This window comes from Odontesthes bonariensis, chromosome 7 (assembly GCF_027942865.1).
Source record: "Odontesthes bonariensis isolate fOdoBon6 chromosome 7, fOdoBon6.hap1, whole genome shotgun sequence".
NCBI classification, from domain to species: domain Eukaryota; kingdom Metazoa; phylum Chordata; class Actinopteri; order Atheriniformes; family Atherinopsidae; genus Odontesthes; species Odontesthes bonariensis.
This window is the reverse complement of record NC_134512.1, coordinates 32,814,556-32,840,627: the sequence shown is the minus strand read 5'-3', so window position 1 is coordinate 32,840,627 and position 26,072 is coordinate 32,814,556. Positions and strand designations below refer to the sequence as shown.

The following is a 26,072-nucleotide window of genomic DNA, read 5'->3' as shown; positions in this document are numbered from 1 at the left end:
GGCATTCTGGGCCTTTATGTTGTTGCATTTGAATCATTGCTTCATTGCAGGAGGACAAGTTGCACAAAGCAGGGAAGGGAATGTCGGGGCCATGATAACAAGGTGAGAGCTGGAGGCTCTCCAGAGTGCCTGAAGAGGGGAAGATGAGTGAAAATGAAAGAAAAGAAACGCACTGCTGGCACGGTGTGGGTCCGGATGCAGGGAAGAGCCTGGAAGTCAGTGGATAATCATGACCTTTGTGTGGAGATGAAACGCTTTAATCCTGATAGAGCAAGTCTCTGCCAAGATGCCAGAGATCCTGCAGGACACAGCGGGATCACTGAAAGGTCTGAAGAGGTGGAAAATGATGGGAACCCTGGGCTTTGGCCTCCAGATCCCAACGGACAAAAAGACACGCTCGCCCACCGCCTTCCAAGCATGAATTAAATATTCCCCTTCAATACTTTTATAAAAAAAAAAAAACATGACAACAGTGAGTGAAGCAAAATAACCTTTTTTTTTCTTTTTTAATTCAAAGTGAATCTCGACATTTTACACAATAAATTCATAATTTGACACTCACCAATAAGAGTCACCAAGAAGGAACCCGCTTTTTGTGACAAAGTACATAAGGCTTGGTCACATTGAAACTCACTGAGAACTAGAAAGGGGGAGGGGGCAGGAAAACAACCACAAACTGATAAGACACACATCATTACAACCAAAATATTAATCATTTTCCCAGTCCTCATACTGTTGAATATTGCACAGTGCAGTTGCTACAAGTTACACTAGTGTAGCATTTAAGATTAACAAAACAAAATCAAAAGGATAAAATCATAAAGCCGCACAATCTACACGTATTTAAAACAGTAACTGCTTCGATTTTGAAATCACGTCTACATTTTTGTGTCCAAATGCAGCAAATTTTAACCTGATAATTAGATAGTCGTGGTACAAATCTTAAACATCTAATTTCACACGATTCCTCTTCTGCCCGGTAACCAAAGGAGACATTAGAAAGACCCACCTTTCTTAATTTGGTGGTTTTAATATATGTCGGTGCCCAGTAAAAGCAGGCCAAGACGGAGAAGGCCCAGTTCTGGATTATTGCTATTTGTTCAAACAGAGCAGATAACAACGCCTAATCGGGTAACGATTCCATTTTATGAGCATCTGAGAAGTCTTTTGGCCTGCCTGGTTGCTTAAGGCAGCTGGGCTCCATGTGCTTGTTAAGCTCTGGATGCAGGACAGTGTGACCCCTATGGTGTGTTTTATGATGCAACCGTCAGCGTAAAGCTTCAGGGGAGGTGAGATTATCTATCCAAAGCAATCAACCCAAAGTGGTGGGGGATTACAGCGTGGGACATCACCTGTGCTGCCCCGACAGAGACCAGAGACGCAGCACAGGCATCACAGAGCGACGCCGCACGCCACAGGGTTTAAACTAAACAAAAAAAAAAAGCACATTTTCCTTAAAGTGGAGCACACGCACGCTGCTGTGCCAAGACACAAACACAGTTAGAACTGCAGGCTGCACCCCAAGCTGAACAGTGCATCCTCCTCAAAAATCATCAAGACAGTAGCATATTAGGACAAGCACACAAAATACACCAATTACTGAAGTAACATAGCAAAACCATTATAATGTAATACAATATTTAGGTTACGGTGGGACAACTTTGGACCTAAACTGTGAATATGACTGGATAAAGCATTTTGAAAGAACCCCTGACTGAAAAGTATAATCTCTACCAATGGTTATAGCTGCATACAAGAACTATCCACCTCCTAAAAATCACAAAATGAGGGAAAAAAAAAATGCTGTGTTGCCAAACGGATGTCCACGAATACATTCACGGTGTGAGAATAAAGCTTTGCATTTGTGTATACTCAGGCTATTTCTTTTGTTTGTTTAATAGTACTGCACGGTGTTCTTGATGAGTAAAACGTTCCCTGACTTGGACTTTCTTAGGATTCTGTTTAAAAAAAAAAAAAAAAAAAAAAGAGCGAAATGGTTTAACTTTGGGGCTCGTGATGTGAATAAATGACGTCATCTGTCAGCCACTGCTTGGAGAAAGGCACTAGTTGTACAGTACGGAGAGTTGCAAATACAGTCCTATAAAAGGAAATAAAAAGCCATGTCATCAAAAGAAAGGTGATAAAACATCAACAACACACTGGTTACAGAATCAAAGCGTGAACCCAGCCTACGCTTGAAATACCGATGCTAAATACACACACAAAAAACACATGCACACACACACATACACACACACGCACACCAAAAAGCAACAGAATAATAAAAAAAAGGAGGGAAAACTTATAACTTCCATTACAGCAGTTTACAATCACTTCAAAACAACAAAGCCAATATACAGAGGCACTAGCATATAGGAGTAGCATTCAATATACTCTATAATCAAAATAAAACCCCACTTCTATTGCATCTAGTCGTCGAAACTACAATACGAAGGAGAGAATGCAGGCTAGAAAGAGATTAATCCTCGAAATTCACAGCTACGAAGTGGCAGATAATCAGTACATAGCAGCTTATTATCTATACATTCCAAATACAATTTGCCAAACATAGCTCAGAAAAATAAAACCTTAACCCCATTTTCAAAATAGAGATCTCACAATATATTCCAATATTGACAACTGCAACAGTATGCTGGAGGTGAAAGAAGAAATATCATAGACCATGCTTCAGAAATGATTAACGAACAGTCTTTGGTGCTGATTGGAGTAAAAACGCCAGCCGGTGTGACGGGTACAGACACAGCTCCACGACACGCTGGAAGTCAAGAAACACCAAAACAAAAGATCAAGGCTATGCATCCACCCTGAAGGAATGTATCAAAAACTGACAACAGGCTTCAATACAGGGACAAAAGCTTCGTCTTACACCAACGTTTCTACAATTACTGATACAGCTCGAATACTCAAAAGCCCAGCGATGATACTGTAAGTTGATAAGATTATTTCAAACACTGAGAAGCATTTTTAAAGTAAAAACACAAAACAATTATCCGTTTTAAGTCTACGCCACTCCCAAACTCTAAAACATAATGCATTAATTGCCTAAATGCAAAATAAAAACACAGCAACCCAGAGTATCTAGATTGTATTGCAGTTACAGTAAACAGTGACAATACTGTTATGAATTAAGTACTATAGTGAATAGAAATTGATTATCAAAATATCAAATCACTCTTTTATGTACATAAAAAAGCTAATTCAGTCAAAGCCCTATATGTGCAGCCTCTAGCTAAATCAAACCCACACTCTGCGTTAGAAAGCAAACAAGTCCAACTTTAGTAAAACCAACCCACGCATTGACCTCATATTTATCCAATAAGCCCAACTTATTCAGAGTCTGAAGGTTAAGTGCTGCAAGCCCATTCAAATCTACAATCTATATGCTCCTGAAGTAACGTCAAAGACTCGAGTTTTAAGGCACTAGAAGATGGCAGTAGCAAAGTCTGCCTGAAACAAAGACGGGAGCGTTCAATCCCCGTTAATGCAGACTGGGATGGCTTAACGAACAGATCCGACCGGCTTGCACATGCTACAAGCAACACAGATAAAGGGAAAGGGGGGAGGCTGAACGGCCCGACAGCAACAACTACTCACGATTTCCCAGACTTGAAATCAGATCATATTTCTCTTAACAACAACCAAAACAGGAGGTAATGTGCAAAGGACACATTCTCAATGGAAATTTCCTTATTGTCATACGAATTCATTCGCTCTTGCGACGCTTTGCAGTTTCCTCCACCGGCTGACATGATTTCACGCAAAGTCTTTCAGAGCTGAAGTCGCTCCGACAATCGAACATGATCAACGACTCGTGACGTGAACCCCTCGGATCACAGAGGTTGTGAATTTCTGTCCTGGAGACGCTGAAAACGTCCTCAGCGCCGTTTACAGTTGTTTGTCTTTATCCATCCATTGTGATACAATGTCATTCGTCTTCTCCTCGTCATCACAAGTGTTTGTTTTGTGCTCTGCTGCTAGACCTGCCGGCCCAGGTGGCAGACCCCGTCCATTTGCCCCTGCCCCTGCCCCTCCTCACCAGAAGGTAGTGCTGCGGCCCCGTCCGGCTCCTCAGATGTAAGAGAACTGCGGGTGGTGGCTGAGCTTGGTGGGGCTCAGAGGGAAGCCAGTGTAGGCGGCTGGGGAGGCCATGTAGGGGTGAGGAGGGGGTGGGGGAGGGAAGGGAGGCTTGAACTGGTGCGGGTGGTGGGCGTAGCTGGGCTGATGGTGAGGGTTGATAGTGGGAGAAGGAAGGAGCCTGTGTGGGTGGGGAGCGGGGTGTCCAGGATGATGGGGGTGGGTGCTGATGCCCAGGGTCACCTGGTGAACTAAAGTGCCTCCTTGGGGGTGGGAGAGACCGTAGCTGTGCTGGAGGAGGGGGGGAGGGGGAGGGCGAGAGGGCAGGATGGGGTGAGGGTGGTGGGCGGTGGTGAGGGGGCCACTGGAGGGATAGGACAGCAGGGTGTGTGTGGGCAGGCCCTGGGTGTGTGCGTGCTGAGCGGCGGAGGTGTGCGTGGGGCTGCTGTGGTGCAGGTGTGTGAAGGAGTGCGTGTGCACAGTGGGCGGGATGTAGGCGTGCGGGCGCAGGGGCCCATAGTTGCCGTTCCACTCCTTGTTGACGTGGTTTGAAGTGTACGCCTGCACCTGAGAGATCAAACAAGACAAAAACAGAAAACACGTTTAACTCCCAGGGTCCCCGCTGTCAGTTAAAGGGATAGTTCGCCTCTTTTGACAGGAAGTTGTATGACATCCCATATTAGCAATATAATTTATGAATATTTTCTTACCCCCCGCTGCGTCCTGTGAGCCGAGTTCCAGCTGAGTTTTGGCGTTGACAAAGGTAGTCCGGCTAGTTGGCTGTGACTTGATAAAGCATCTTGCTTCTCAAAACAATATGCGTTCAAAAGAGTAATACATTTGCATCACAAAATCGTTCATCCAGAAAAAGTCAGACCTTGGCGCTACTTTCTCTCCCTTCGTATCACTGCATGCTGCCGCCTGCCAACAGCCGCGCCTGTTACGGTGTTTCCTGCTCGGTCTACACAGCACGCAGTGATACAAAGGTAGAGAGAAATAGCGCCAAGCGATTGTGAGGTCTGACTTTTTTTGCTGAACGATTTTGTAACGAAAATGTATCACTCTTTTGAACGCATATCGTATTGGGAACCAAAACGCTTTATTTTTTAAGCCCCAGCCAACTAGCCGGACTACCTTCGTCAACACCAAAACGAGGCTGGAACTCTGCTCACAGGACACAGCAGGGGGTAAGAAAATGTTCATAAATGATATTTCTAATATGTGTTGTCATACAGCTTCATGTTAAGAGGCAAACTATCCCTTTAAGGCAAGGCAAGTTTATTTGTACAGTACAATTCAACTACAAGGCGATTCAAAGTGCTTTACAGAGACATTAAAACAGAAATAAAAAGCACGATTTAAATTTTAAACAAAAAAGAAAGAAATAAGAACAATAGATAAAATCAGTAGTTAAAATGTGATTAAGTTTTGAAACTCAAGCCTCAGATTTGGAGCTTTACTCAAACGCAGCTGAAAATAGGTGCGTCTTCAGCCTGGACTTAAACACACTGAGTGTTTCAGCTGATCTGAGGCTTTCTGGGAGTTTGTTCCAGAAATGTGGAGCATAGAAGCTGAATGCAGCTTCTCCATGTCTGGTTCTGACTCTGGGAACTGATAAAAGACCGGATCCAGATGACCTGAGGGGGCTGGAAGGTTCATACTGGGTCAGGAGGTCGCTGATGTATTCTGGTCCTGGACCATTCAGAGCTTTATAGAGCAGCATCAGAACTTTAAAGTCTATCCTCTGATGGACAGGCAGCCGGTGTAAAGACCTCAGAGCTGGACGGATGTGCTCCATTTCTTTGGTCTTAGTGAGGACTCGAGCAGCAGAGTTCTGAATAAGCTGCAGTTGTCTAACAGACTTTTTAGGTAGACCTGTAAAGATGCTGTTACAGTAGTCAAGCCTACTAAAGATGAATGCATGGACTAGTTTTTCCAGATCCTGCTGACACATCAGATCCTTTAACCTTGATATATTCTTAAGGTGATAGTAGGCTGACTTTGTTCCTGCCTTAATGTGTTTTTCCAAATTAAAAAGGGACAGTTCGACATTCTTTCGTCTTTCTTTGACCACGGCAGCTTCATGGCTGGCGCCAAAAAGAGTTTTACGACCCCCGGCAAGAAGACTATGGGCTCACCACGCCTCAGTTGTTGTATTTTGTTTTTAAAAAAAAAAATCATTCTCAGATATGCAAAACAGCTGAACACCGTAAAACAAACCTCAAAAAGTTTCAATAAAACTGTTTTTTTTCCAGATGAAGTAAAGGAAAAGTTTTCATTTGAGAGGATTCATCACTGAAGAGGAAAACAAAGCCTTAAGACTCATTTGTCCCGGGACACAATACCAACTGGGTTTTTTTTAATAAGCTGCAAAAAACTCTATAAAAGAGGCAATAGAACTTAACAAAACTTGAATGCTTGCTGCACATGTGTAGATTGAGCATCAGGAAGCCATATTTTTGTTAAGTTAAATGGGATCTTAAAGTATTTGTCTGAAAGAGAAGAGAATTACAGATGTTTCTTTTCTGGTAGACTATGTAAAATATATGCTATTAAACAGTAAACTGTCCTTTTAACCGACTTCAGGCGTCTGGTCAGGGTTTGAGGCATCTTGTGGTGCCTTTTTTTTTTTCTTCTTCTGTGGATTGTGACATGCTGGTTACAGCTTCTACATTATTTTCTAAGTTGAACCGTCTTTAAAGTGTGGGCAGAGTCTACATGAGGTATGTCCACTAATATTTAAGGGATTTACAGGACACCAGTTCAGTTATTTTTGTATCACATCAGCTACTAATTTAATGAATGATCTGTTTCCAAACACAAGATGTTTGCAGTAACAACATTTGGCTATGATATCTGCCCTTTGTTACCTTTATTTTTACTCTGACTTCATGTAAGCAGTGGTTTAAACTTTCACCTGGATGATGCAAAGAAGAGCACTCATCTGTGAAACTACTTTATGAAGCGTTTTTGAATGTGATATTCTTCCTGTAGATATTGCTGGGTCACTTTCTTTAAAAACTTTATAGTTCAAATAGAGAAAAGGACAGAAACTGAACTGACCTGTCCAAAACCAAGAGGGTGGTGGTGCTGCTGGTGCTGCTGCTGGTGCTGCTGCTGGTGCTGCTGCTGGTGCTGCTGCTGGTGCTGCTGCTGCTGGTGCGCCGTCACCTTTTGTTGCCGGGACAGAAGGGGGGCGGATGGGAGGAGGGGGATGGAGGGAGTGCTCTGTTGTCCTACGAGGCTGCAGCGCCCTTTGGATCGGAACCAGGACTCTGAGAGTGGGGCGGGCGGAAGACGAACGTTAGTCAGGCAATGGCATATATGAGGGCAAAAATAGATGGCAGGTGTAGTCTGTATGACCTCCAAAACCGAAGACAGTGAAGTAGAAAAATAAGAACTCAAACAAGAAGGCACGCCAGGGTGTAAAACAGTGTAAAGGAATGACAAAATAGCATTTTATGGCCACAAAATAACACGTTTCAACTGATGTCAAAGAGCCATCACACCTTTGTTAATCATCATCATTAAAGTAGACAATAAAATCAATAAAGGTGGCAAAACAGAGATTTCTGGCACTCAGAAGGGGCATCAAAAGAGAAAAAGTTGATCCTTGGACTCTGATCTGTATCAGCGTTAAACCATTAATTAAAATGAATATCTGGGGAGAACAGAGAGGTGAAACTGATCTCACATCAGTGCCTTGGGAGCAACTTTTGCTGCATGATGAGAACCAGCAGAGAAAAAAAATAAAAATATAAAATGCATCCACCTTTCCCTTCAAGCCAAAGGAGCTAAACAGACTTTGTCTTCTGCAGTAAAACACTGATTATGGTTCGGCTTTATTCTGTTGAATAAAATGATCATTTTCGGTACTTTTCATTTCAGAGAAATCCTGTTTACAGACTGATGAGAGTTACTTCAGGGATTGATAAGAAAATTTAACTTGAATGAAGGGAAAGCCATAATAGATTATTTATGGGCAATGTCAGCATTGCCTACAATGGATGCATCTATAAGATATTAAACCACAGTGGGAAATTCTCTGCTGGTGTCTCTTGATCACCTGTTGAAGTCTCTATGGCCCACTAGAGGGCAGTATGGCCCTACTGCTTCCATAAGACCTGCAAAGCGGACGCCACCAACGCACACATGACAGACCACATGACAAGCGGTAAGAAGGCAGCATGTTTATGTTTAAAAAAAAGAAAAGAAAGAAAAATGCTGGTCTGGGTGAGATGGCGCACAAACAACATTTTCATGAAGCACCAACCAACAAATATGTAAAAAAAAATAAACCAAACATTTCCACTGACCTGTTCTCTGGACACGCTCCTCTGTCCCCTGAGTGTTGTTGTTCTGCACTCTCATTGGAGGAACTATCATTGTCCTGACGCCACGAGGAGTCTTGCCCTGCTCATGTGGGGAAGGAAGTGGCGCTACCATGGCAGCCAAGGGTGGGCGGTTGTTGTTGTTAAGGTAACGGTAGGCACTGTTGCCGCGTGGGGAAGTTGATGTATCAGATGTGGGGGAGCCTTCCACTGTGTCACACCCACTCTCGTGACCGTCATCCTCAGACATGCTGAACGGGGAGCGAGGAATGGCACATTAGGACTCAACCAATCAGAATCTCAGAGCTGGTCACATGGTTTTTCTTTACTACCTGTTGGGCCTCTTGCACGGTGAGACTGAAGGGCTGGACTGGAGAGAGTTGGAGGCAAACGAACTGGTGCTGAGGCTGCTGTCAGGGCTGCTGAGGGAACACACTCTCTCCATAGACACACTGGTGTTCCTGCAAGCCTCACACACACACTCCTCTTTACACCTATGGACAGAATATCACAGTTTTCTTAGGATCAAGCGGTTCAGATCTGATAGTCGTGGTAGTCTTGGGCTTAAAGCATATGCTGCAGATTCAAACTCCGCTGTGCCAGGAATATATTTCTCTTCATTTGGACTTTAGCAGTTTTATTGATTTATTGATACTCACTCATTCAGACGGCAGCTCTGAGGATCTCCATTCCCGACCTCGTCCTCTGCATCACTCAGATCGCTGCGGATGCTGATCACGCTGGGAGCTGGGCTTGGCGTATCGGTCATGAGGACCGCCACGTCCCGCTGTGCTTGCCTGGAAAGATCGACCTGTCGCTTGGCACTTGGCACCGCCTCTTTAAAGCAGCTCACTTCTTCCTCGTCTGTATTTTGAATTTCCGGTTGCTGGGATTGCACCAGAGGAACCTCCCTCTGAGGTTGCACCCTTCCTGCCGCCGCCTGTCCAACAACATCCACCATTTTGGGAGTTCGGCATGTTGATATGTGGATGTTGCTGGAATGGGACAGGTTCCTTGATGCAGAATAATTCATATATTAGATTTTACAATCTCAGAGCAGTTTCATTTCAAAAACGTGAAACAGGAGCACATTCTCACCTGTTGTGACCATGTCGGTTCCTTTTATTGGCTGGCTGTGGCCACACAACATGAGCTATGCCGATGTTGATTGGCTGATGGGCAGAGAGGGCTGTCATCTGATTGGTCAGGAGAGGCTGTTGCATCACTGCATTATAGTGGCTGCTGTGTGAACATATTTTTCTGTTAAGGGGTATATTATTTATTTATTTATTTATTTATTTTTTAAATCCAGGAAAAAACAACACTTTGAGCACTATACGTCCAAGCTATGCTGTAATGAATGTAAACAAAACTGTTTTGATCTGTTAAAAGACCTCTGACATAACATTACAGCCACCGCTTTATATAACCGTTTCTTTTAGCACAAATATCCACAGTAAATGCACTGGAAAAAAAAAAAACCTCAAGAGCATGTTTTACAAACAGTGGATTTTCCGAGAATTAAGGCTTAGATGACTCAGACTTTGGTGACTCACCCCCAGTCTCCGATCCTCTGTGGGCCAGCTGTGGTGTCATTGGTTAGGGAGGTAGGGGGTGGTGGAGGTGGGTGAGAAGGAGGAGGACCTACAGGAGTCATCTGTTGCCAGGCTGCTGGAACCAGAAGCTGCTGGCCTCGGCTCGACCAGGCCTGCTAATAAGAGCGGAGTGGATATAATCAGGGATAATATGCAAACATGTACCGATCCACCTCCGTGTCAGATCAGCACCTGATGATAAAACTTTCAGCACAGAGGCCAGAGTTTGTAAGGTCGCCCTTTAGAGTCCCAACGGCTCCAAATCACAAACCTTTGTGATGTCATGTGCTGACTGACCGTCTATCAGATGAGGACATTTACCGTCAGGTTCGAATGTTATATGCTCAAGCTAATGTTCTAGTTCGGAAATTTGGATATTGCTCTGATGAAGTTAAACTGAACTTGTTTAGATCTTATTGTACCTCACTGTAAACGGCACACGTATGGTGCAATTATTAAAAAAAGCCAGCCCTCAGAGATTGAAGGTGGCTTATAATGATGCATTGAGACTTTTGTTAAAGAAGCCCAGATGGAGCAGTGCCAGTGAACTGTTTGTGTCGGCGAATGTCAGCTCTTTGATGGCTGTTTTAAGGAAGCTCATGTATAAATTTATTTGCCGGCTAAATGAGTCTAATAATAGAATTATCCTACTGTTGACTAACATTAAATATAGTACAGTAAGATATACTTCTGTATATTGGAAACATTGGTATGATTGCCTCCTAAAAGATTAGGAGTGTTTTTATTATTTTTTTCATTTTTTTAATGAATATTCTTTTTATGTACTTTTATAATTGCTTGTTTTTCTATGTCATCTGGACTACGAGTCTTTAATAAATCCATCTACCCATCTTATGAAGTATTCTAACCAACTTGGGTTTACACTTCTATGCAAAGAGCTGTTGAAGGAGGATGTGCTTGAATGATGCAACACTCAAATCTACAGAAGCCATTATAAGCCACAACACTGTAGCAGAAACCGGATTTGCTTTGTGAGTCTGTCTGTGTGTAAGTGCCATCAAGGCAAGCTGTGGTTCTGGAGATGCGTACTATACCGGGAACCACTACAAATGCTGTACGCCCGTGGAAAATAAAATGCAGTCCTAAAGCTTCACGGATGAATAACTGAGATAAAAAGGAAGGGAGTGTTTGAGAATGGGTGCGCTCTGGGTAATTTAGTATGACTACTCGGTACTCTTGGGTAAGCGCGTCAGCATGCTGACGTTTGTCGTGGTTAGAGAAAACCACCAGCAAGATAACATCGAGATGAGTCTGTTTCTTACCTGAGCTATTACACCAGGTCTCACTGGCAGGGGTTGGATGGGAGGGGCCTGAGTTACCATGGGGACGGAATACGCTGCTGGCTGGTTAAGGTTACCTTTGGAGGAAAAAATATATATAAACATAAAACAATCAGTTACATTTTTATTTTAAATGACATATTAGGGAATCTATGCACCAGACAATTCCACTTTTCAAATCTGACCAAGAACACAAACATATCAAATAAGAACTAACAAAATAATGTATGTGTGCGGGGTAAATACCTTGTATTGTGGGGGGACAAAGGAGGAGAGCAGGTGGGAACGAGTCACTGCATCCAAACTGACCATTCCCTGTTAGAGCAATCCCAGGGTGCAACACTGACGGAGCCGACTGGGTTATAGACTGCACAAAGGAAACGTACGAGGAGGCGGTGGAAGAGGAGAGGAGAGGAGCACAGAGCGGGTGAGAAGATGGAGGACACAGAGGGGGGATGTGGAAAGGAGGGTGATTAGAGGACATGATGGGAAGGATGAAGAAGAGAAATAAAAAGAGAGAACAAACAGTTGGGAGAAAACACTACAACAATAGGCGTGTTTGAATGACATTAGTTTAAAAAAAGTTGTTGTACAAGTCAGACCTAAAGCAGACTTTTAAACTGCCAGTCAACCAAAGTCCAACCCAAGAGAAACATCTTTGTCATGCTAGTATGAACCGCCTTTGTGTGCAAATGTATTCATTTTTTTGCTCATCTTTTTTATGATACATCTTTACTGCTGAGGGTGAGCTGACTGTCTGATGCACCAGGCGGAGCAGCGCTCTAAATTTCTTTATATGCTAAGCTCACTCCAACAATAAAGCTTTCTCTCCTACATTGTTGGAAATGGTGCTTTTCAACCAGCCAGACCAGCACACCTGTATGATGCAGCTGGCAGTCCAATTGCTCCTGCGTGTTATACGCTCAACTAGACTGGTTTCACACATGCTCCACAGTTTAACCTTTTCACATTTTTTAGTAAAAACAGCCACATTTTCAAAAAAGCTGCTCTCAGATCATCTGTTCTTTATTCTTCCGTTTCAACTCTTGCTTCTTTTACAGCAAACTTAAGGCTCTCCTGTTTTCCACTGCATTTGATTCATTTATCTAAACTGAAGGACTTTGATGAACAACTTCCACTGTACTGTACCTCTCTCTTTTGTTATTATTGCTTTTATGTTCTATTTAAAGGGATAGTTCGCCTCTTTTGACATGAAGCTGCATGAAAATAGCACCAAGCGATTGTGAGGTCTGACTTTTTCCTGGAGAACGATTTTGTGATGCAAATGTATTACTCTTTTGAACGCATATTGTTTAGAGAAGCAAAACGCTTTATTTTTTAAGCCCCAGCCAACTAGCTGGACTACCTTCGTCAACGCCAAAACAAAGCTGGAACTCGGCTCACAGGACGCAGCAGGGGGTAAGTCAAATTTAATAAATGATATTGCTAATATGGGATGTCATACAGCTTCATTTCAAGAGGCGAACTATCCCTTTAAAGCACTTTGAATGCTTAACTGTGCTATGTGGATATATGCGTCTTGGCTTCTTTAGTCAGACCACTACACTGTGAGTTAAGAGCAACCTATTGAGACTGTGTCAACTCGCGGTTGCTTACAGCATTTGCAGACCATTGCTCTGCTCTATACTAAATAAATAAATAACCATTCAAGTAACTTAAAGACGGCTGTTTGCGGTGAATTCAGCTAAATTTACGATGTTCTCCTACAGAAAAAGCAGCAGCAGCATGTCTTCAGTCTCAAGTTTACAGTGTTGCAGTGTCACACCTACTTCAGTCAATAACTACGTGCACACATGTCACCGTACTGAATTACTGACGGTGTCACACGAAGCACAAATAGCAACGCCAATATTCCTCAATGACACATACGGCACCCCCTCATTAGCCAAGTAGCACACATGCGGTGCACAGATGCATCATATAGCCAAACACTGAAAGTATTTGCAGCATTTCTGAAGTAACCTCGTAACTGCAGGACCGAGTGAGACCATTTTTAGCACAAACATCGGCAGAGTCTCACCTGAGTGTGGACCGGTATGTTGCTGTAGCCCAGAGGAAGGCCGGAGGAGATGGTGGGGGCAAGAGGGGGTCTTGAGAAATGAATGGTGTTCTGGTTGAGAGCATCAAAAACTGCATTGCTGGGCCGACTGTGGCACATGTCCATGATTCGGAAAGATGACTGCACACTGAGGGAGGAAACAAAGCAGTGAGAGGGAAGTTTGTGCTGTAAGCCGTGCACTAAAGTCTCGTTTCCACTATGCAGTCCGGTACGGGTCGGTTCGGGTCGCTTTGGGGTCAGCTTGCGTTCCCATTAGCTCTGCACCGATCAATCGGCCGCCGATTAAAAAAGCCGGTTTTATATCCAATCGGTGACCGGCCGGTCACTGTCATAATTTCCAGTTTTCGGCTGATCAAACTGACCCTAGAACTTAAAATGACGGACCAAAACAAGTCGATCCATATCGTTGATCTTATGACCGAAGTCTACATTTAAATCAATAAATCCATATGAGCAAGTACAGACATGTTTAATTTCTTACTGCTCAAAAAGGTCAGTCACAATCTTCTAAAAAAAGGGGACACAGATGGTCAAATCTGTTACACAAGAGGGTTTGCCGAACTAAGAAATATAATACATAGATATTTAAATTCATGACACGTGTTCACCAAAAGGATCCAAACTTGGATCTGATATTTCAGGGTCTGTTCAGAACTCGGGTTGGACTGAAGGTTGAAACCACTCTGCCATTTTTGAGGCAATCAGCTAGAAAGCTTTTTCGTTTGGCACAGCGTCATCGAGCTCCCGCTGGACAGCCTCCTCACCAACAACGGAGAGCAGAGCCTGGAACCGGTCCCGTGTGCTCCGTACCCCAAGCAGAAGGGTTACGAAAATGGTAACGGTACGGTACTCTTTCGTGGTAATGGAAACACTGAAATAAGCGGACCGTTCCGACCCGACCCGTACCGTACCGGACTGCATAGTGGGAACACGCCATCAGGAAACAAACAAGGAGCAGACAGAGCCTTACTGGTTACTGTGGGGGTAGTCCAGCAGGTGAGTCATAGTGAGGAAGGGGTGATTTAGGACAGACGAGGGAACAGTCCTGTCCTCAGCGTCGATCATCAGCATGCTCCTCAGAAGAGAAACAAACTCCCGTCTGTCCACCTTTTCTGCTTGCATGTCGCTGTTATCAGGACTCAGCACCAAGTTCACCTGATAAAGACAGCGAGGGCAGACGGAGAGAGAAAATTAACATCAGAACAAGACATGACCATTAATGCAAGTGTTTGCACGGCACAAATCTACATGTTGAGAAATGTATCAGAGAGTATTTCAAGCTCTCTCATTTCTGGCCCAGTTTAGATTTGATCAAAGTAATTTCCTCTGCTCAGACTTACGTGCGCTATGTCATCCAGAGAGCTGAAGATGTACTTTCTGGCTTCTTTGGATTTGAGTCCCGTCTCTTTCTCATGGGCCTCAGTCGTCTGCAAGAATAAAAGACAGACAAGAACCAATAATCACCAGCAGGTACAAACAAATGAAAAGAAAGTATACCCTCTTTAAATCAACAGGTTTTGTATAGCAGATCTTTAAGAAATAATAATCTGGTCCATACTCAATCTCAAAATGCAGTAACAAAACCTCAGATTAACAACAGCACATAGCATATTATCAATTGTATAGAGTTAATCAAGTTAAGTTGATTAGCAGCACCTGGCTGCAACTTATCCTCTAAATTCCTACAGAAATATTAAGGCTTAATTTTTGTGAAGCAATGTGATTTTACATGATTTGTTTTTTTTTTACTTTAGTGACAATTGAGTCAAATGTAACATACAATGTCTTTTATTCTGGGATTTATGAAAACACTAAATAAAATTTGAAGGCAATGGACTTTCTGTTCCACGTGAAATGAAATAAGTGGAGTATGAGCATGCTTATGCATCTGAACCCACACTGAGGGTCACTTATTCTGCCTCTGTGCTCGTATAACGGCACAAAGAACACGACTGGCGGCTCGTGTGTGCTGGGTTTGTTTCAATGATAAGCACTGAAAGGTCAAAATATAAGATAAAGTCAGCTAACTCTGTTCGTCTCCATGCAAATCTGTGGAGCCAAATGGTTCCAATTAGGCTTTTACTGGAAAGGTCATGGAGAGATAAACATTAGCTTTCATTCATCCAAACTTTATTTAGAAGACGCCCAGCAGGTAGTCTAAACACAGTTTCACATTTCCTTGAGCTTTGTCCTGTTTTGAAAAGCTTATGCAGACGTTCACTATTGGGAGACAGCTGCCACTTCATACTCCCCCCTGAATTTCTGATAAATATCTGCTGCTTTTCCCCACTTATCTGCATCTCCATTACCCATCCACAGCAATCAGTGACTGTTAATGGTGTGTGGTTGCTAGGCAGATGTGCACTTCGCTTTGTAGGTCTATGCGTTTTTGTGACTTGAATATAGTTACTTTTAGTCTCCAGGAGGCGTAGGGAGAGTCAGATTCTTTGGCGAAGAAGCGTGAGGTCTTGGTCCCCTTGTTGAGCAGCTGCTCGGCTGGCAGCCCCTGAGTCTGAGAGATGTACCGGATCTGAGCAGAGCGAGGCAGAGGAACAGAGAGGAGAGAACGAACAAGAAAAGTCACAATCACTCGAACTATTCAACCTGAATGGGATTCATTTAAACAGATTTCTAAATTAGCTGAGCTGATGCAGTCTGAAGCAAACCTGCATGCAGCCAGAGCAAAATGCAAGGCGAGTCGTGACATTATCCACAACAGGTAAGCTTCTTTTACAGTTTGTTGGAGTTTGTTCAGGTTGCCTGTTAAAAGCTGCAGAGTAACGCCGCAGCGAGCGTGACGTTCCAGTTCTTTTCTCTTAGAACCACAACATAAGCAAAAATCTTTGTATCTTCTTTTAATGGCAAAATGACAATTTTCCCATATTCAAACCTGCTCCAGCTTCTCTCACTCAGACTTCAATACCAAGTCCTGCAGGTGACTGTTCATGATCGCAGTGTAGCTTGTAAGAGCTAAATCATCCAAATACAAGTTGATTTCTTAAATATCCAAAAAGAATAATAGTTGAGTAAGAAAAAAAGCATCTACTTTAAATGCTGATTGTGGATGCTCACTTTAATATAGTGAATAACGTGCAGCTGATTCAGTCTGACAGCTGAGTTTTCTACCATGTGACAGAATTTATCTAAAACTTGAAGCTAAATGACACCTGGTGTCATGGGTCAGACTCAGGTTACCTGCAGCTGGTCGTTGACAGTTAAACTGGTACTTTACCACTTTACCAAACATAATAAAACACGACACACATTCAGCAGGACAATGGTGTTTAAAGTATCCAATTGATGGTTGTTAGAAATGCTCTTCCTGTTCTCTCAAAGCTTATTTTGACCTACACACACTTCCACAGCCCTGCAAAACTAACAGTCTGACAGATTAACAGGCCCAGCGAAGACGCAGCCAACCAGTCACACGCTTAAATTGTGAGTTACGAATTTACAGTTAAACTAAACGAAGCTGAAAGCCTAGAACTTAAAATGACGGACCAAAACAAGTCGATCCATATCGTTGATCTTATGACCGAAGTCTACATTTAAATCAATAAATCCATATGAGCAAGTACAGACATGTTTAATTTCTTACTGCTCAAAAAGGTCAGTCACAATCTTCTAAAAAAAGGGGACACAGATGGTCAAATCTGTTACACAAGAGGATTTGCTGAACTAAGAAATATAATACATAGATATTTAAATTCATGACACGTGTTCACCAAAAGGATCCAAACTTGGATCTGATATTTCAGGGTCTGTTCAGAACTCGGGTTGGACTGAAGCACTAAAAAAGCTACGGCATTTTCTTTGCTAGTTTGGATTTTGTGTTGCTCCTACTGTGCGTGAATCCAAAAACAAGCAGAGTTATGAATGAACTTCCATTTTGGGGGCACAATTTGGTATATGCAATATTTTTTCCGCTCTTATCACAGATGTCGCATACTGGTCATAAGGAAAAGTACTAAACTAAAGGAAGATGTCCACCAAGAAAAGTAATCATTACTAACACAAACTAAGAAAGCCAATGGTGGAATTTCAGCCGTAAAACTGAACAAAGCCCTGCTGGATTTCCCAGTTTTGACACTACATTCGACAGACTGGCACCAGCTGCTAGCATGCCATAGCTAAAAGATAAGAGCTGGTGCCATGCCAAGAGATCATGTTGGAACTTGGAGATGGAGCTATATCGGTTAGGAAAGAAGTTTTTGTCTCAGACTCCTGTGAGGCGAAACATCTGTGAATTTCCCAGATATGGTGGAAATTTCCTCAGGCCTGCACCATCTTCATCAGCGCTTTCAAAATACAGACTCCAGAAAATCCATGATGAATGAGAATATTACAGCGATGGGTTTCACCGCCCGTGTGTGTGCGTGTGCACGTGTCTACGGCCTAGAATAAACACGCCGACTGGCCAGAGGGCACTGGACTGAGAACCCGCTGATGGTGCACTGAATGTGTGTGCGTGTGCAAGCATGTGTGTGTGCGTGCATGACTGTGCACATGTCTACCATCGGGCTTATGTTTATAAATACATTTTGCTGTGTAGAGTGGAACTGCAGAGAGCCTTGGCATAGAACTGCATGCTTTTGGGGGCTCAATGTGCACGTGTGGGTGTGCAAGAGTATGTCCTGGCTAGGCCCTGTGACACAACAGAGTTGTTGATGCTCAGAGAGGCCACTATCTGTGACTAATGACTGTTCAAACTGCTCTTACAGCCGGGGGAAATCAAGACACCGTATCAAGGAATAAACACGATGAGCTGGATTCTGTTCTTCACAGAATTGGTTCAAAAACAAAATAATCTTGTGCTGGTGTGTGAATGTGGAATGGCCCTTTCCCATGCTCCATCTCCCTTGCCTGGGGAATCCACTTAAGAGTCCCAGTTGTGTAGTTCAGACCACACAACCCTGTGGGAAGATAATCAAACTTTGCCGAAAACAATTTCCTGATTCACTCATTTTCCAGATGAGTATTAGGCGAATATTATGGTGGATTTGCTGGAATCTAGGCATAAAGCCAGAGATCTGAGCAAAAACAAATAAAAAGTTATACATCTTTAGGGTCTCTGGGGTTTGTAACTGTAGTCCATGTGTGAGAAATGTTACCTGGTCGTACTCCAGTGCTCCAGGGTAGAGGGGCCAGCCCAAAAAGAGCTCAGCTATCACACAGCCCAGCGACCACATGTCGATGGCCTCGCAAAATGGTAGGCCCAAAATAATCTCCGGAGCCCTGCAGGGAGAAAAGACGGGACAGAAAACTCATGAACACACTGGATAAAACCACCAAATATATGGATTCACCAAAGTAACAAGGCTGGTATCACAAAGCTCAAAAGAGAATGTTTGTGAGCACAACTTTCTCAACTTCAGGGTCTCCTGAAGAAACTTAAACATATCCGCCGTGACGAAAGGTAACCACATAACACAGCAAACACGATTTAGGTTCATGCAGCAGGATCGGACGTCATCTCATTAATGCACAAACATAGCGGCGACCACATTTTATGGGAAATTTGTTAACTCTGAGTTTGGTTCCACCAATATAAAAACACACACATAAATCCCAATTATAGGCAGTACACACAAGAGTTGGAAAGGCACTGGTCATGAAATACAAACAGATCCATTCTATTATTCAAGAATTCAAAAATTCATACTGCTTTACCCTTAATAATCCCATTTTGGGTCGTATTATTTAAGTAACACTTAAGATCCCACCATGTCACGACTTCCAAGAACATGCAAGCAATTATTGACGATTACATCATCAACAGGCTATTTTGGACTTTGCCAACTGCGCAATGCAAATGGGACCAGTAATCTTCCATGATAAGTGCGAGCTGATGTATGAAAACAAAGGGCTATTAGAACTGGACACAGCAGCTAAGCAACAGTGCTACAAATAGCAACCACCGCTGTCACAGCCACAGGGGAAATGACTGTTGCCGAGCAACAACTGGACGCAAGACCATAATGAAACAGCATTACGAGGTGAAAAATGAGGCCATCAGTCATCGCTCCATGTGCATTTGGCTGGAAGAGTGTGCGTGTGTTTCTATACGTGCGTGTAAACAGCGAGTTGCACATGAAAGTCCAACAGTTGTTACGCTGCTCATGCCGGCTGCCCTCCTTAGCCTGAAGGAAATTACATTTTGCCATTTCCTATTGCTCTTTCAAAAAGGAAGAAGTTAAGTTGCGCAACACCAAAAAGAGCCAATGGGGAGACCGTCTCAGACATTTACACAATAACCTTGTGAAGCATGGTCCCAGACACTGATTGTGGTTTTCCTATACAAAATGAAAACGGATGCAAAAATAAAAACACATTCGCATCAACTTGCACAATTTTTTTTTATTAAAAATGCCTCATTTGGACACATTGCAAAGTGCAAATACACAAGTAAGCCAACTGTTCAAGCTCACCAAAAAGGAGAAAAAAATAAAAATGAAAAATGTGCCGTGCTCACTGAAAAAGAGGAAACTTCTGCTTTTAAATATGTACGGCAAGGTAAGTTTATTTGTACCGCACAATTCAACTACAAGGCGATTCAAAGTGCTTTACAGAGACATTAAAACAGTAGAAATAAAAAGCATGATTTAAATTTTAAACAAAAAAGAAAGAAATAAGAACAATAGATAAAATCAGTAGTTAAAATAGGATTAAGTTTTGAGCTTTATTCAAATGCAGCTGAAAATAGGTGTGTCTTCAACCTGGACTTAAACACACTGAGTGTATCAGCTGATCTGAGGCTTTCTGGGAGTTTGTTCCAGACATGTGGAGCATAGAAGCTGAATGCAGCTTCTCCATGTCTGGTTCTGACTCTGGGAACTGATAAAAGACCGGATCCAGACGACCTGTAGACGTCACTTCTGGGAGCTGGGAGCTTCAAAGTAAGATGAGGGTTGATCTACTACTGTAGACAACAAAGTATATGCTATATTCTACATGTTTTTTTTAATGAATTTTTATGTTTTAGAGTTGTGAACTTATTTTATCAATGGAGAAACTGAGCAGCCTTGTTTTGTTGTCTACAGTAGTAGATCAACCCTCATCTTACTTTGAAGCTCCCAGATCAAGGAAGTGACGTCGACGCAGCTTTAGCTGCAGAGAAGCTATCAGGCTTGTGTTGATAATAATAAACTCCTGGACTATTTTCAAACTTCCAAATGCATCGTTTTGTGAGTACAGACCATATTTGTACTACTGTAGAAGTTTGGTGTCATGGCATGTAATTTTAGTGTGGTAATTTTGGAGATACTGCCAGGATCCATTAACCCTTGTACGAAGCTATTCGGGATAACTCAGTAACTCAGCTGATGTTCAGCCAATATCAAAAAAAACTTTGGGTGGGCTACTTGGCTGGATATCACGGTTCAAATGACCCCAGGTTGAATCTACTCCGGAGTATCTTTAAGAGGACTAAAATTTTAAAATGGGTGGGTTGTTCCTCTCAGCTTTAAAACTATGGCTACACCAGTGTCAGACAAGCTATGGCCCCAACTTTCCAGAGCTGAAACAGCTCATCACATAACACCATCTACATCCGCACGAACACACACACCCCCACAGGTGTTTAGCGGGCAGGCCAGGTTCCAGAACCAACTGGTTGCAGTGGAGAGCAGCAGCTATGACAAGAACAAACAGTGCCTACTGTATGGCAGCACACTCCTACTGTGTGTGCATATACATGTACTGTGTCCACAGGGAGTTTATGCAAATATGAGATGCTGAATATGATGTGACCGAGCTTAGCACAGGACACGTTTGCCCCCGTGCTTTAACAAATCTAGACCCAGCGCTGATCCATGATTATCACGTATAAAACAAGTCAAGCAGCATTACTGAAGCTTAATGCGTAAGACTGCGTCTCATGTTCCACAAGACCGAGCTTGCATGTGCAGCAGCCAGGGCAAACGCAAGCAGAAAGCAAACATAACCACACACGTACAAATGGAGCTGGAACTTTATGCTGCTTTTAATTAAACAAACTATTAAGCTTATTTCTCATTTTACAGTGAAGTAAAAAAAAAAATATTCTGTGCAAAAAGCCTCAATGATCCAAGAAAAGTGGCTGAATTTATGACTGGTCACAAGACGAGAAGCTCAGAGCAACAAATTAATTTAATAAAATCAATACATCACTAAAGAGGATTCACATGGAAAGAATTGAAAGAAGGAATTCATTTAATTCAATTCAATAAAAATGCTAACAAGTTTTTGTTGCGTTTGACAGCAGCTCCACTATTTAACACGGGTGAGGACATTTCTTGTTTTTCTGCATCAATGTAGTGACTGAAAACAATCAGGTTCCTTCATTCTAAGCAAAACTCTCATAGATAATAATAACACATGACATGACATTTTTTCCTGCCTCAAAGGAACACAACACTGTTGCAAGCGACTGCCTAAAACACAGATAATGTGCTGATATCTGTTCCTGTTATGGAGGAGATGGAGCTAAAGGAAAAAAAAAAAACACAAAGTAGATAAGAGGAACACAGAGAGTAAAATCTGCCTTACAAAAAATCTGATTGAAGGACCCATGTTAGTGCAGCTGTTACGATGTACCCAGAACCAGACCTAACATCTGCAACTCTAAAAGAACACAGCTAGCTTGACTTATTGAGCAAAGATGAACAAAGTGCTGAAAGAGGGAAGGAAATCAACAGATCTGAGTCTGCTTTCAGAGCAAAGGGTCTACAAACTCATACCGAGTCACATAAATCCCTTGGTTTCCAGGTGTCCTAAAGTGTGGCAGACCTTAGAGCCACAGTATAAGCTCCCATCATGGCACTCTATACCCAAATTAAACATCAGGTGAACTAGTTTCGGAGAGAGTTCAGTAACCACATCCTTGGATTCTTTTTACTTTAGTGACAATCAAGTCAGATGCAACATACAATATGTCTTTTATTCTGCGATTTATGAAAACACTAAAAAAAAAAAAAAAAAAAAGTGACTGAGTGTTTCTATAATTCATGGATGTAGGACACTGGCATTTACATAAACAAGCTCAAATGCTTCACAACACGGAGGCAAATATTCCAATAGAGAACTAAATCAACCAGACTTATGCGTATGGATTCATGAATAACAAGGAAACAAAGAACCGTGGCGTCAGAAGAATCTATCAACATGTTAACATAAACATCTTCCTGTGAGCTCTCTTGCATCCTTCATAAGATACTGTAAACACATGCTAACAGCAGAGGGTCTGCCCTCCACAGACACATTACGCCTTCCCACTGACCAACAAACTGGGATAAGTAATAATATCAAAGCAACAAGCATGGCAAAAACACCTCCTCCAATTTCACTTTTTAAAAATCCCTTCTTCTTGTTCTGTTTTGTGAACCTGTGGAGCGTAAAAGAGAACCCAGTTAGCAAAAACTCAACATTTGGATGAGCTTTTAAAAGAAAGAAAAAAAGTCTATTTGAGGCTGATTCCAAGGTTCTACTCAAGATTTGTTCAAATGAATCTTGGCACAACCTGCCTACATGACTTTGTTGAGGAAATCTTCACATGTCAGCGCCACGAGACTACGCGTAAAAGTAAAGTACACCTCCTAAACAAAGAAATCACACCTTGACGAAGGAAACCCAATACAACCCGTCCAAATCTGTGAGCCTGCTAAAACGATAGCCGTCTCTCTTCCACCTGATCTGCCAAGCTGAATTATTCACATAGCCCAGTGCTCCATTTTCACTGCTGTGGATAGTTTTACGTCACCAGGGCCTGCTGTGTCTTGTTACCACGGCAACAGCACATTAGTGCATGACAAACACTGAAAAAAGCTTCTGCCACAGAGTCATACCTAGAAAGAAGCACTAACAAAAACTAATAACCTCAGAGAATTGCAGAATCAAACCCAAACTGCTCTTCCAAGTGATGATTAAGTCTCACCAAAACGCTGCAGTTGCAGAGCTGCGGGTAAATATTTTTTTAAAAAAAAGGCCAATTTACTTCAACTTGACTACAAATTTAGAATATAAATTCTTAAGAATAGCAGTGCAAGGCTCCAATGTCACATGTAGTAATTAGGCAATTAAATGCAGCAACGTAGCAGTGTGTGGTTGTCCTATAACAGGAACAAGGTAGAGACGAACCCGGTGAAAAACAGTCAACATCCACATCCATACAGTATGTGGATGTTTGTAATGGAAGTAAAACATTTTCTTTCTTTCTTTCTAGTGTACATTTTGTACAACAGTGTCTAGGAAACCGGGAATAACCTGTATTTAGCTCAGATACACATACAGCAGTTTCAAATGTCGACTTTGTATCAAACCAAAACATAAAAAAAAAAAAACTTTGGCCAAGAGCGTTATCAGGAAGGACTTTCCTCCCAGTAACAACAACAGAGTTGTTAAAGCGACGGCCTACGCTAAAGAGTAATGTTATTTTCTTTGCTTTCCATTTGCTCACCGTCTAAAACCCTGATAACACTGCAAGATTTTAATCCACAGAGATGATGGAGGCCACACATAAATGGCCAAGATTGGAGACATCATTTTGGTATCAGTTTCTGACAGAATATCTAATGCGTTTGATATTTTCAAAGAGTCGGAGGGGAAGAAGTTTGAACTGTTTGAACAGTTGGAACTGCCCGATAGAGATCAGAAGAGACTGGTTGTCTCAGATCAGCCACATAGAGTGAACATGACTTAAAAAAAAAAGAGATGTCTGAACCCAAAAAAAACTAAATGTATGAGGTTAACAGTAACAATTTAGCTGGATGTGTGCGTTTAAAACTGAAAAAGGCTCAGTCTGCTTCTTCTCCTCGACTTTAAACCCCATGACCTGATGGAAGGAACATGTCGACACGCTATCCCCGCGGGTGATTACAGCTCTAATCAGGTCAAAAATTAAAAATCGACACACATAATCACAGACGCCCTTCAAAGCTGTTGATTTATTGTGCGTGAGGAGCTACGAGCAATGAGTGTGCAAGCAACTTGGAAACCTGGAAAAGGGAAAGAAAGAAAATACAACAAACATTGGCGTGAGCCAATGTCTCTTTACGGGTTCCATTATGCCACGTCACGAAAACCCGAGTGAATTAATTGTGTTGTGCATGTAAAATTAACGATGAGAGAGACTAGTCTGCATGACAGTTGGAACTGCCTAAAAGAAAAACTTTGGAGTGTGTGACCTCGTCTCGGATCAGCCACGTAGAGTGAACTTCAAAAACTTCTGAACACAAAAGAAACTAAATGTTTGACGTTATAATTTAGCAACTCCAAACACCTTTTAGTCTGAACTCGGCTTGGTGTCTGTAATCCAAATGCTCGTGATGTGGTCAGCGTTTATCTCCAGCAGCAGACGCCAAAATGCTGCAACTCACCGTCTTCATCTTCCACAACAAACACCAAAAATCCCTGGACTTGGAATTGAATCTACACTTGATCACATATTTAAACTTTTACAAGTGCGTTAAAAGTACAAGAGTTTTAATACCCTTTAAAAAAAAAAAAAAGAAAAACTGACCAGGAAAAAAATACGCTTCTAGAAAGTCGAGGGAAAACCCCAGATCTGTTTAAAAAAAAAAAAAAAAAAAACTTCCTCTTAACCACTGTGGTGACGCCTGCACTTTTTGGTCCTTCTCTGTGGTATCAATACGGTACATTATACAGTACGTGCAATATGAGAATACAAGATGAAAAAAAGACTATTCTCTCAACAACCTCATGTCTAAACAAGAGGACACGGAGAACGAGGAACACTTAGGTGCTACAAACATGGAAAATGGAGCGTGCAAAACATTGCGACATCTCAGTATGAATGTAGATAATTATCCAACAATGTGAAACATGGGCCTACCGGTGCACACTGCACAAACTCAACGAGGAATAATCCCATACCACCAGCTACTGTAATCTAAACAAGCTCCCCCGAACATTAACACACAGCGGAGAGGATGTGGGATGTGCAGCGGATAAACAGAAAAGAGAGCCATGAAAGTGGATGTGTATGTTTCAAACTTTAAACCTCATGACCCGATGGAAGGAAAAATGTCCACACGCCACCCCCTTTCGGGTGTTTACAGCTTTGTGGCTCAATCGGGTCACAGACGCCCTTCAGCAAAGCTCAGTGGGTTTACTGAGAAACACGTTTGGGTGCAAAGCGTTGCAGGCATGAAGTACCCGGCCCCTGCAGCTGCTGCACAGACCGAGGGACACGTATGAACACACCCAGACGCACACAGGAATGTCTGAATGTTTTTTCCGGGACCCAAATGTGGGTTTTCATACACCACATTCTTCCCTAGCCTTTTGTGTCCCGAGTGACCTCGCTGAAATTCACCGCGAGTCCATTTTTAACTGCACTATGATCTCAGTGCTGCCAACACTGCTTAAAGACAAAAAACACACACGGGCACATACGAGCGCACACTTCACCGGGTCAAATGCAGAGCAAAATCCCTCATGTTATGTAACAGCTGTGGCTCCGCGGCAGAGGAAGGTCTACAAAGAAGCTTGCTTTTGCTAGAAAAAGGAAGTTTCACATGACTTCTGCTGACATTTTGCTGCTCTTAGAATTTTACAAATTAAGTGTAATAGGAAGCTCAAAATGTCACATCCCTATTCGTACACCGCTTAACGATAAAAAAAAAAAAAAAGTTGAAATAACTACAACAGCGCTTTGTTCCTAACAAGGCAATAA

At 42.5% G+C, this 26,072-nt stretch overlaps 1 protein-coding gene across 4 annotated transcripts in view; it reads right to left on the bottom strand.

Annotated features, from left to right (window-relative positions):
• Positions 1 to 477: 477 nt before the first annotated feature.
• hipk3a (homeodomain interacting protein kinase 3a) overlaps positions 478 to 26,072 on the bottom strand; it is a 32,724-nt gene continuing 7,129 nt past the window's right edge. Inside the window, exons 5-18 of one of the 4 annotated variants that reach the window (XM_075470596.1) lie at positions 18,514 to 18,637; positions 15,813 to 15,932; positions 14,743 to 14,829; positions 14,373 to 14,557; positions 13,364 to 13,529; positions 11,569 to 11,689; positions 11,305 to 11,399; positions 9,983 to 10,137; positions 9,525 to 9,686; positions 9,086 to 9,439; positions 8,759 to 8,920; positions 8,412 to 8,677; positions 7,159 to 7,370; positions 478 to 4,662 (exon numbers count right to left, since the gene is read on the bottom strand). In XM_075470596.1, coding sequence (XP_075326711.1) covers positions 4,090 to 4,662; positions 7,159 to 7,370; positions 8,412 to 8,677; positions 8,759 to 8,920; positions 9,086 to 9,439; positions 9,525 to 9,686; positions 9,983 to 10,137; positions 11,305 to 11,399; positions 11,569 to 11,689; positions 13,364 to 13,529; positions 14,373 to 14,557; positions 14,743 to 14,829; positions 15,813 to 15,932; positions 18,514 to 18,637 — 2,782 coding nt within the window. In that variant the 3' untranslated portion in view covers positions 478 to 4,089. The remainder of the gene's footprint in view (positions 4,663 to 7,158; positions 7,371 to 8,411; positions 8,678 to 8,758; positions 8,921 to 9,085; positions 9,440 to 9,524; positions 9,687 to 9,982; positions 10,138 to 11,304; positions 11,400 to 11,568; positions 11,690 to 13,363; positions 13,530 to 14,372; positions 14,558 to 14,742; positions 14,830 to 15,812; positions 15,933 to 18,513; positions 18,638 to 26,072) is intronic. The other 3 variants (XM_075470598.1, XM_075470599.1, XM_075470597.1) reach the window with 3 other exon arrangements.